The sequence below is a fragment of the Typopeltis vanoorti genome, chromosome 18 (genome assembly GCF_054136105.1).
Source record: "Typopeltis vanoorti isolate ZY-2024b chromosome 18, IOZ_Tvanoo_1.0, whole genome shotgun sequence".
In the NCBI taxonomy this organism is placed as follows: Eukaryota; Metazoa; Arthropoda; class Arachnida; order Uropygi; family Thelyphonidae; genus Typopeltis; species Typopeltis vanoorti.
In genome coordinates this window covers 42804616-42817552 of record NC_143566.1, presented here as the reverse complement: position 1 = coordinate 42817552, position 12937 = coordinate 42804616, and the positions used below count along the sequence as shown (strand labels likewise).

At 36.0% G+C, this 12937-nt stretch overlaps 1 protein-coding gene across 2 annotated transcripts in view; it reads right to left on the bottom strand.

The window, feature by feature from the left end:
* Positions 1–12937, bottom strand: part of Maf1 (repressor of RNA polymerase III transcription Maf1) — a 173980-nt gene that overhangs the window by 28614 nt on the left and 132429 nt on the right. The window contains exon 5 of one of the 2 annotated variants that reach the window (XM_090408734.1): positions 11304–11423. The exons of the other annotated variant lie outside the window; for it this stretch is intronic. Within the exon in view, the coding sequence (XP_090264860.1) occupies positions 11304–11423 (120 nt within the window). The remainder of the gene's footprint in view (positions 1–11303; positions 11424–12937) is intronic. 2 annotated transcript variants of the gene reach the window in all.

Here is a 12937-nt window from a genome sequence, read left to right as displayed (position 1 = left end):
ATCTTTTTGGATGTTATTTTATATATACTTAGGATGTGAAAAATTTTACTTGATTAAAAAAAATTAAATAAAAAGTTTGTGTCAGTTTTCTTATGCATATTCTTTTTAATGTTTGTCATAAATATTTTTGTATATCTTACTTATTGCATCTATTGGGAATGCTGATCATTACTGATCTTGTCATAATGGAATACAACCAATGAGAAGATAATATAATATGCGTGCATCATTTAATCTTTAAAACAATGTTTCTTAAACTGTGTTCCTTGGAACCCCAGGGTTCCATGACATTTATATTTGTATTAGAAGTAGTTTCTGAAAAAAGAAATCTTCAGTGAATGGAGAAAATACACATTTTAATCAATCTCATGTATTTTTTTAACTAAAATATTTTGCATTCATTGCCATAATTTTTTATAAAAATTTTTATTTTATTTTTTAAAAAAAATTATGAAAAGTTCAAACCATTTAAGAAATAGTGCTGAATATGGAATGTATCATGAGATAACCGAATAATCATGAACACAGCAACCTAAAACAGATATTCAGCTTATTTCTTATCCAGTGACGGAACATGCAGGATTTGACTGTTAATAGTGGATATTAAAACTTATTTAACCAGAATATTTCTTTATAGTGATTCTAACCTAAATATTTTTAAAGTGTTTTAAGTTGTCGATGTTTCATATGATATCATTGGTTCTGTCCATTTGACAATATTTCAGAGCCTACCAAACTTCAAAACATACTAATGTCATTATACGTGTATACCTAACAGTTTTTATAATTTGTAATGGCAGAGAAGAATCTCCCCCCCACCCAAACAAAAGTGATTCAAGACATAACAGTTAAAAGTGAAAAATATTATGTGGTTTTGTATCACATAAAAATATATTAATTTTTTTCTCACAAACTGATAAATGTATTTATATTAGTGTTCCAACACTGGTAGTTATATAGTAGAAATATTAGCCAAAGCATTCAATTGACGAAATCTAGGATTAAACAGGTGACTGTATCATAGGCACATAGTGGTTATGATAACTGCAAAAAAAAGAAACAACTGTGGAGGGCATTTAAGGAGAAAGGTGACCTGCAGGCACATGAACGGTATAAAGCGCAGGCCAGAAGGGTAACGAGTGTGGTAAGAAAATCAAAAGCGGATTATGAAAGAAACTTAGCCATGCAGGCTAAAGAGTATTCCAAAGTTTTTTCGATATGTTGCAAGTAAAAGAAAAAATGTATACGGCAGAATGATTTTAAAGAATGCTGATGTAGGGAGGTAACTGAATCAGTTGATATAGTGGAATTACTGAGGGAGCACTTTGCAAGAGTATATCATCCATGTGGTGACGTTGCAGAAATGAAGGAACCAACAGCTTATACGGGAATGGTGGTGAATAAAGTTGAGGTGAATAGTCTATTACAAAAATTCAATATCAATACATCTGTGGGATTGGATGGTATACCAGCTTGTGTCATACATGAAGCGGCTAAAGAACTGTCAGTGCCCATGACCATTTTGTTTAATCTGAATCTCTGGTCTGGGTTAGTCCCGAGGGGGTGGAAAGAGGGAAAAATAATTCCACTGCATCAAGGAGGTTCCAAGACTGCTGTTATAAATTACCGACCAATCAGCATATCAGGAATCGTTGTCAAGGTCTTTGAGAAAATAGTCAAGAGGAAAATACAGGAATGGATAGATGAAAATGGGCTACTGCATGGGGGACAGTATGGTTTTGTAAAGGGTAGATCATGCCTCAGTAACTTGCTCACGTTTTATAACACAGTGACGGCTGAACTGGATAAGGGTAATGGGTTTATAGTGATCCTACTGGACCTTGCTAAGGCCTTTGACAGGTCTGCAGTTTACTGATTAGAATTCCACATGGAATTCTAATCAGTAAATTGCAGCATATGGGGATGGATATAGGGTTGGTGAGATGGAGAGATATCAGAGAATGGTTTATTCAGGAGTAGAGTCCAAAAGATGGCCCTGTGACTAGTGGTGTGCCGCAAGGTTCAGTTCTTGGACCACTACTGATTAATTTGTTCATTAACGATATAGGAAAGGAACTGTTCATTTGTTTGCTGATGATGCAAAGTTCGGTAGAGCAATAGTGAATGCATAGGATGTCAAAATTTTACAGGATGGCGTGGAGGGCCGGGCTAAGGAGAATGGATGTCAATTTAATGTGGCAAAATGTAAGGTTATGCATTTTGGGGTGAAAAGATTAGCAGCAGTATACCACATTGGTGAAACTGTACTCCAGGAGATTGATGAGGCCAGGGATTTGGGAGTGTTGGTGGATAGGGAGTTGAAGTTTAGTGGACAAATTGCAAAAGTGGCTAAATCAGCTCATCAAATCACTTGGTTACTGAAGAATACTTTGACAAGCAAGTTATTGTTCCTCTGTATCGAGCCTTGATAAGACCCCATCTGGACTACTGTGCCCAGTTATGGGCACCAGGGTTTCTTCGTGATGGGGAGGAAGTGGAGAGGATCCAGAGATGAGTGACCAAGATGATAGCAGGTCTATGGAATGAACCTTATGAGAACAGGTTGAAGATTTGTGGGTTGCAGAAATTGGTTGATAGGTGGAAGAGGGGTGATATGATTGAGACATTCGAATTACTGAAGGGTTTCTATCAGATTAATTCAGAAGATATTTTTGAGAACAGGACTGGTGGTGGGAAGACTAGGAGCCATCCATGGAAGCTGGGCAAGAGTGTTAGAGCTAGGTGTTTTATTTAGAGAGTGGTGAATGAGTGGAATAAGCTGCCAGAGTCTTTTGTGCCATGACTGTGAATGAGTTCAAGGCGAAGTATGATAGATACTGTGTGAATGTTGAATAGTTGTTCTTGACATGATGTTAAGGCCTCCCTCGATGAGTCTAAGGACTCCTTGGAGTTGCCCATACTACTACTACTAATAATAAAGGATTGAACCAAGTGTATAATTTCTTGGTATCATTAATGCATTGATGAATTGTGTAGAAAAGATGTCGACAGTGCATGGTAAATGATATGGCAGTATCTAACACAAGCAATGTATAACTGCATATCAGGAGCTAAGCGAATAATTAGAGCAACAGTGAAATGGATGAACGGTGAAATCAAGCAAGCAGTGTTGCAAAAGAATTGTTATGGAGACAGTCTGCAATGGCAGATGCATGAAGAATATAAAGTGCAGACCAGAAAAGTGACAAGCATGGTTAAAAAAGAAAAAGTAGAATATGAGAGGACATTGGCCAATCAGGTCAAAGCTAATCCAAGGGAATTTTTCTGCTATGTGGCAAGCATGAGAAAAAATAATTATGGCAAGTTGATGCTGGTGGATACTTATGGTAGCAGAGTAACCATAGCAAACAATATGGTGAAATTATTTAATCAACACTTGATTAGTGTATATTATTTTCCCGAGTGTGCACTTGGGAGCTGCGGCTTCCTTACAGGGGCACCGCATTTACAAAATTTTATTTCCATTTTCAATTCAACGTGATAGGACGTGACATCTAGTCAACCTGGTGCAAACCAGTAACTCACTTAGTAATAACTGTTTGCAGAAGCCTCTACAATAATTAAGTTTCTCGAAAACTTTCTCAGTACTTTGCGTTCGTATATAAATAGCTGTTGGTTTCCTGTGGTCTTAGGGTTGAATTAGTTTTCAGAGATTGTATCAACTGAATATTCTTGTGATTTAGTCAAGTGAAGTTTTTGAAGTATTTCTTCTCATACGTATTTTTAAAAATGGATCAGTTTTTACTAAACAGTAATAAGCACTTTGAGAGAGAAAACAATGAGGGCACACCATCAAATAGTGGCAAGAGTGCGAAAAAGTGTAAATATCGAAAATATGATGACAGTTATTTGGACTTTGGTTTTGCATCGACAGAAGTCAATGGTTAAGGGAGGCCGCAGTTTGTACTGTGTATGACAGTTTTGGCACCAGAGTGCATGCTACCAAGTAAGTTGAAATGCCATTTAGAAACCAATCATCCCAGCATGGTTAGTACATCTTGTGACTGCTTTACCAGAAAGTTAAAAGAGTTAAATCAACAAAAAGGTAGTTTTTATAAGCAGGTCAATACTAAACAATGCTTTGCTAGCATCTTACAAGGTGGCACATAGAATTGCAAAAGAACTCCTACCGGCGGCTAAAGATATGGTGAACATTATGATCAGTAATGTCTGCTGGGAAGCTGCTTTCAAAAGTGCCTTTGTCCAATAACACTATCAGTCGCAGAATACAGCACATAGCAGAGGACCTCAATGATCAATTAACTGAAAAAATAAAAGGGAAGGAATTTGAGGTGCAGCTGAATGAGACCACAGATGATAATAATGATGATCACTTGATTTGCTATGTACGGTTTATAGATGGTAATAACATTGTAGAGGACCTTCTCTTTTGTAAAAGTATCACTGCTGCTGCTAAGGCTCAAGACTTGTTCGAGATCCTTGATACTTTTATATCCGAAAATAATTTGAAGTGGACTAAGTGCGTTGGTGTCTGTACTGATGGTGCTCATTCTATGTCCGGCTGTTATGGAGGATTGCAGGCACTTATTCAAGCAAAGCCCTTGATGTACTATGGACCCATTGCGTTATTCACAGGGAAGCACTCGCATCATGTAGTGAATGTAGTAAACTTTATAAAAACTCGGCCGTTGAAGGCAAGGTTTTTCAAAAAACTATGTGAGGATATGGGATCCGAGGACGTCTTTGTTGTACTACTGCACTTCGCGATGGCTCTCTCGTGGTAATGTTTTCTTTCGTACGTTTGAACTGCAACAGGAAATTTATATTTTATATTTAGAGGAAGACCACAAGAATACCGAACATTTTGTGAATGAAGAATTTTTGGTAAAATATCATACTTTTGTGATATTTTTGAAAAGATGAATGCTCTGAATCTCTCCCTGCAGGGATGCAACATGCACCTTTTAAAGTCGATTGAGAAAATTTCAGCGTTTATAAAAAAACTAAAACTATGGTAAAGAAAAATGAATGAAGATGGAGGCAAAGAATGTTTCCCCTTGTTCCAACAGTTTTTGACCTCCAATGGAGTTAATTTCTCTCGAGGTATGAAATCCATTTTTGAAGAACACTTATCACAGCTTATCACCTGGTTTGAGAAATATTTTCAAAATGATAATATCGATAAATTTGCATGGATTCAAGATCCATTTAATGCCAGTGCTCCATCTGAATTTACTGCTGCAGAAGAAGAGAATCTTATTGAGTTATCTTGCCACAATACATTGAAAACAAAATTTAGCAGCACGGAATTAACTGAATTTTGTATATCAGTAAAAGATGAATATCGCCTCCTGAATGAAAAAGGTTAATGGGTTTATAGTGATTCTGCTGGACCTTATTAGGCCTTTGACAGGATACCACACAGAATTCTAATCAGTAAACTGCAGCATATGGGGATGGATAGGAGGGTGGCTGAAGGAGAGATTTCAGAAGTAGAGTCCAAAAGAATGCCTGTGACTAGTGGTGTGCTGCAGAGTTTTGTTCTTGGACCACTACTGTTTAATTTGTTCATTAACGATATAGGAAACGATCTGAGAGAAACTGTTCATTTGTTTGCAGACGATGCAAAGTTGGGTAGAGTAATAGTGAATGCACAGGATGTCAAAATTTTACAGGATGATTTGGATAGTTTAGAGGACTGGGCTAAGGAGAAGGGATGTCAATTTAATGTGGCAAAATGTAAGATTATGCATTTTGGGGTGAAAAGATTAGCAGCAGTATACCACATTGGTGGAACTGAACTCCAGGGATTTGGGAGTGTTGGTAGATAGGGAGTTGAAGTTTAGTGGACACATTGCAAAAGTGGCTAAATCAGCTCATCAAATCATTTTGTTACTGAACAATACTTTGACAAGCAGAGACAAGCAAGTTATTGTTCCTCTGTATTGAGCCTTGATAAGACCCCATCTAGACGATTGTATCCAGATTTGGGTGCCAGGGTTTCTTCTTGATGGAGAGGATCCAGAGACTAGTGACCAAGATGATAGCAGGTCTATGGAATGAACCTTATGAGAACAGGTTGAAGATTTGTGGGTTGCAGAAATTGGTTGATAGGTGGAAGAGGGGTGATATGATTGAGATATTCAAATTATTGAAGGGTTTCTATCAGATTAATTCAGAAGATATTTTTGAAAACAGGACTGGTGATGGGAGGACTAGGGGACTATCCATGGAAGCTGGGCGTTAGAGCTAGGTTTTTTACTTGGAGAGTGGTGAACGAGTGGAATAAGCTGCCAGAGTCTGTTGTGCTATGAATGAGTTCAAGGCGAAGTATCCCTCAATGAGTCTAAGGACTCCTTGGAGTTGCCTGTAATAATAATAATGGACACTATGTGAGTATGATAGGATTAATTCCATGGAGGAGACAGTAGTGGGGAAAAAATAAAAAGCTTTAAGATGGTTATCCTCCAATTCCAGTTCAATATAAGATAATATAATTATCCAGCAATGGGAAAAGAAGAAAAAGAATTAAAATAGCTACAGCTATTTTAATTCTAAAATGTCAGCTGTAAAATTTATAGTGGCAAGTGAAATGAATCAGTTCTAACCATAACGGCACAATAATGCTTCTGACAAAATAATTTATTTTGCTAGAAAGACAGAGAATCTTGAGTGGCTTGTCTAACAGCTCGCACCTTCTGATCCTATGAAGGTATTCCCGAAATGAAGTTCAAGTTTTGCTCCAGAATTATCACTTACCTTTAGCCCATCTGAAAATGGAGATGAAAGTCTGTCATCAAACTTTCAACTTACTGCCTTCACTTTTAGTCCTCTCTAAAATAATGGAAAAGGTCATTAACTGTCAATTTTTCACCACCTTGAGCCTAATGTACAGATTCCAATATTTTAGATCTATAGAAGGTCTACTTGCCTATCATACCCACCTCTGGAAATGTGCAATGTAAATAAAGCGTTGGAGAAATCTGTGCTGTTGAACTTGACATTTTCATGGCATTAATAGTCTGGCATAGAGAACTGATCAAGAAATATCATATTATGGGTTGCCATTCTTGGTAATTGGGTACCAGTTTTCTCTCTGGTCATTTACTCTGCCACGTAATATCAGACTGCATTCTATCTTCAGGTTTTTTGAACAATGTAGATCCTCAGGTCTCATCACCTATCCTCTTTCTCTTCAACATCAGTGACCTCTTACTCATCTCAAATTCTGTCTACAGTTTAGCTAAGGATAACAGGCATCATTCTTCCTATTCGTTTGAAAAACTTTGCAGTACTCTAACATCCCAAGAGTCAAGAGCTTTTACAACCATGCCTTAAGCATTGATCCTCCCCCACTATTCTTCCATGGGATGATAACAATCTAGTCATCATAAATGTCACCAAAACAGAACATGGTGCTCTCTCTTTTTTTTTTGTGCAAAAAAAAATCTTAATTCAGTTCCCTTTACTCTGATAATTCCCAGATCTCACTCTCTTCCTGGATTAATATTTACCTTTAGTCTTTTCTGATACAAACACATCTTTTTCCTGGTCCTCACAAAAATTTAGTTGCCTGTTTGTCTTAAGATGTTACTTTTCATCAAGTCAACTAACTCTGTACAAATCCCAAATCCTTACTTGGATTTGTACAAAGTACAAATTTGTATTAATTCTTGATACGATCTAAAATAGGGTAATTCAACTAATTAACAATCCCACTCTCAAGAACACACTTCAGACAGTATGTATTTCTGATCTGTTGCTTTTTTATAATTAGAGAAGAATGCACAAAATTCTGCTACTGCCCCTATGTATCAACTTGGTCTGGTAAAAAAGTTCATAAAAAGCCATGAACTGAACTGGATCAGCTTTCAAGTATCTGGCTGAAAAATTCCCTCAACTCAGCAAAGCAAAAATTAAAGAGAAAGTTTTTGTGGGTCTTCAGATCTCAGAGCAGAAATAATAAAATAACACATAAAACAATGCGCCATAGTGTATCTACTATTCTGTAGATCCCTATGGAACAGTAGGATCTATGGAACCTACTTCTCCTACTCATCTCTTCTCTACAACAGCATTCTGATTAACTATCCCTAAAGATTCCAAACTCCAGCTCTTCAATTTCTCTCTTAGCCTTCATTTACACATGCCACCTGATTTACTAGAGGTTCTGGAAACTCTTGCAAGACTGATATAAGATCCACTATTGTTGGGGAAGATGAGATCCAAGCAGCTGTTTAGATAAATCCAGTTCTCTGAATATAATTTAATTTGTTCTCTTCAATTAGAATGAAGTTTTCTGACAATAAATGCATTCATCTGATGTTTTTCATAAGAGATCGTGATACATTAGTTAAATAGAGGTAACAATCTGTTACAAAACGTTTGGTTCTCTCTGAATAAATCATCACCCTAAACACACAAACTGGCCTTTTCTCCTGAAGTCACCAAGTCAAGTTAACTTTACAAGATGTTAAGCAATAATGATGAATCTTTATGTTCTTGGAACCTATTTCAAACCCATAAGTAATTAAAGTATGCGATCTTTACCATGATAGTGATATCATACTGTTAGTGAACACTTGTAAATGAACTGCATGCATGACAAAAGCAATCCACACTTGTTTCAATAGCTTTTAAATGCACCATAATAGAGAAATGAGAGAGGGGTACAAAGAGGACTGAGCACAAGTCAGAACTAATGGACTGAGATTGTGTCACACATGTGAAATTCATCATCATCAAATTCCTGACATGTACCCTCAAGGGGTGTACATGATATGATAGTACTACATGAAAAATTTACATCATTACTAACTTCCTATCTACAATTTTCTTTCAAATCAATCTGCTACCTGTCAAGACTCCAATATTATCAGATCTTATATTTCTGTCTTCTAAGGCACTTTTTTTAGCATATCAATCCACCTATATCTTGGTCTTCCTCTGGAACTTTTTCCTCTGCCAACCTGGCAAAGAACACTTGTTTTGCTAATCTTTCATCTCCCATTCTTTAAGTGACCATACCACCTGAGATTAGCTCTGCTAACTAGTGCAACATGCTGGAGCATCAAAATGGATATCAAAGAGAGTGATTAAGTGACAATTTAAAATCAGTACTGTTACTAATTCCAAATAAAATATTTCAAAAATGTATGAAAACAGCATGCACAGCCTATAGTAGCTTAGAAAAATTTTCCTAGGATGCTGTTTTTTGGATTGGCAATTTGGATTCAATACCTTAAAATATATTAGAATCATTCAAGTCATTTTGTTACACAAAATGGTTGATAAGCGTGATTTAACTTAGATCACGTGCACATGCTTAAAATATGATGAGTTAACCCAATAAAACAAAAATAATAACAGAAGTACAGTAAGTTGATTCTAAAGAGGTGTCTATCTGACCTCCTATTCCCACTCAACTTGCAACTATGAACAGCATCATTCATCACAAAACTGCCCCTCCATACACTCCTTATGATGTAGACTTTCACTATCAGCTCTCCCCCTGGATTACACATTACAACTTCACACTATTCTCATTTTCTACAGAACATCCTTTTTATAATCCTGTTTCCTTTGGCACTACATTCACACAGAAGATGTCCCATTTATCCATTGCCCTCACCTCAGTCCTAAAATAATGAAGGTCATTAATAATAAACTTCTACAGGAAGCCCACGAATTAATCAGTGACTGTTAATAGTGATTACTTGTCTATAGGATTCAACTGTAGACAACATATGGCAGAGAAAGGTTGTTAAGTCTAAGCAACCTAGACCATAAGACCAGTGTATTATGCCTGTGAATTGTGTTCTTCTTGCAGTTACTGTTTTGCAGGAAGAGAAATCTGAGTTTCTGGGCATAAGATAAAAAAAAAAAGGTGTATCTGTATGAGATTGGCTAATTCATCTTCAGTTGTTAATCCTTTTATAAAGATTCTTCCTGGATGTGATTTGAATCCAGGAATATGGGCAGGTTTTTCTGCCCATAGGACAGTGTTAATACTGACTGAACTACAGAGAAAGGCATTTGATAAGGTCTGGAATAGAGACTTACCCAGCAAACTAACAATGTATGCTTTGCTTTCTATCCCTTGTAACTGATATAGATGATGACTCTCTCTCTCTCCAACTATTCAATGCATAGTATGCCCACAGTTGAGAAAATCTTAGCTGGCACAGTGCCAAGAAGAGTCAATTCATGTTGAAGGGGAGAAAGGAATAAGGCAATGCATGTATTCGTCACCGTGCAAAATCACGTGCTTTTTATGTAAAATTTTCCAACTATTATACAAGCAAAACAGTTACCACTTTAAAAACTAAAATGTGCATAAAAGAAAAGCTAATTTTCTAACATGTAATAATGTACAACTCATTCCTACAAGATGGATTGATTCCCCTATTACTGGAATGGATTCTCCTTCTGTCATGCATAGAAGTGTCAAGGGTCTCGTATCTGTGGTCGAACAGTAGTTGGCTATCTCTCTTTTGATTAAAAAAAAAAAAAAGGAAATGTATGAGGACAGGTTTCTCACTATTATTTTTTCCTCCTATGCATAAATGTCTACTCAGTGATTTCAAATCCTATCTGATGATATCATGATAACTCACTTAAGATTGGATGTTCTGTTTCAACTCTTTTGATAAAACCTTGCAACCTTTAAGATTTTGAGTTGAGGACCTAGTCAACTTTAATGTTACAAAACATGTCTCTCTCACAAGAGAAGGCTCAATCCAACCAATCTCAGATGGTATGTCCCAGCCTTATTCCTTTTCTTTAGGTATTTTCCCACTGCACCGACATCCATCCATCCTCTAAGCTTACAAAACACAAGTGGTGGCTAATCAATTATCAATCCACTGGGCTGGCTCCTCTTTAATTCCATCTATCTCTGTTCTGTGGAAGAATATTCCTCAACTGGCATTCTCCAAGTCACAATATGAAACTAGTATATAAGTCTATGAAAAATGGAAAAAATTCTTCAACACAAAGAAATTTTGGTTATCTTATAACAAAACTGACTAAGATTTATCTAAAATGCAGTGCATGAACACAACTCAGTCCACTATAAAATTTAGTCATTACTCTCATGATAAGCTGAAACAAGAACAAAACTCTAATGAAATCAGAGGATGCATACACAAATCATGTCTAAACATGCAGCTTTTTTGAAGACTATTACATATGTAATGAATGAGGGCATCTCATTTTTCAGTAATGCTAATGCATTCGAAATCTGCACTTGCATGTGTATAAAAACTTTATAATCCAAATAACTTACTCAGTTTGACTCTTCCGTAAATAGCAAATCCTACCTGATAGCTCTGCAAGTGAAAAAAACAATTCTCTTTAATCTCTTGTTATAGAAAAAGTAATTGAAAGACCACAGGCATCCATCTTCACCATAGGGATCTGAACTAAGATCAGGATTGTAGCTATTTAAAAATAAGAATATTTGTTAATACATCAGAGCGATAAAATTCAGCTTCAGATAAATTTCAATCAATCAGTTTTTTAGGTGACAACTGTATAAAATCTGGAAAGGTACTGCATATTTGTCATGGTTATTCTAACCACTGGAAAAGCTAATAAGCCAACTAGTTCACTTAGAATAACAAACCAGGTATTTATTTTAATTTATTCGGAGAAACAAAGCACGCTGAAGTTCATTTCACTGCATTTTAACATACTTTACTAAAACTGTTTAGTAAATTTGCACTGTTCACTAAAGCTGCATTTACAGTGGATCACCCCCCCCCCCCCCCCACCATTAATTTCAAACATGAATTACCCTCAATGTATGAACATATGGAAATTTGTTACAAAAAAGAACTGCAAAAAAAAAAAAAAAATAATAAAATAAAATAATAATAATCAAGAAAGACATATAGTATATATGTGTGCACGTAAATATGTACAATGGCTATATAGCTGAATGTTAAATTAGAATATAACTAATTTGTTTTTAAAGGCACTACTAGTTTCATCTTTCTAGAAGACTTCATTGGGTGCATAGAAGAAAAATATATATATTATTTTTTCATTTTGAAAATACATATTTCCATAGACAAGATCCATGGTAAATTTCTGATATATCTGCTCAGCCATTCTTTCTTAAGCTTCTATGTTTTTGATTTTCTTTGTTGTCTTGATCAACATTATAATAATAATAATAATAAAAACCTAATACAATGACAGTAAAACAACTGAGAAAAAAATATCTAAAACCAGCAGCTGCTTCAAAATTATTCCTTTTTCCTACTAGTTCTTTTCTTGAATTCAACATGCTATAGATTAATTGATTTATATTTCCAACTTTCCCTTATCATGTTAGGCTCAATGCCAGATCACAACTAAATACTAGCAGTGGATGGTTTAAAAACAACCGTCATGGTCAAAGTAGTAAGATAACTTTAGAGAAACCTAATTACTGCTATGACAGGGTGGTCAATCCTATGTCTGTCGACTGTATTATTATTATTAACAAAAAACCTCCATGCTCACCACACTCTCGGGCAATGCATTCCAATCACTCTGCACTCTCCATGTAAAAAAACCTGCCCCCCCCCCCTGCTCACACTCTCCTTATGCAACTTCGAGGGATGACCTCTTGTTTTCTCTCTCTGTCTTCACCCATTCTATGCAAAACCTTCTAAGCAGACTGCTAAAACATGATCCTCCTTTAACAAACCCATATTCGGGCCACCAAAGAGTATTTTTCTGTTGCCAACCCAATTCTGAATCTAAGTCCTAACTAACCTCTCTAACACTTTAATCACAACTCCAGACACACAGACTGACCTCTAATTCAAACCCTAGTCTTATCACCTCCCTTATGAATTGGAACAATTTTACTCCCTTTTTGCTCCTTTGGAACTTGGTCCAATGCAAGACATGTTAAAAAGATATGTAAAATCTGTTGTTAACTCCTCAGAACATTTCCTCAAAA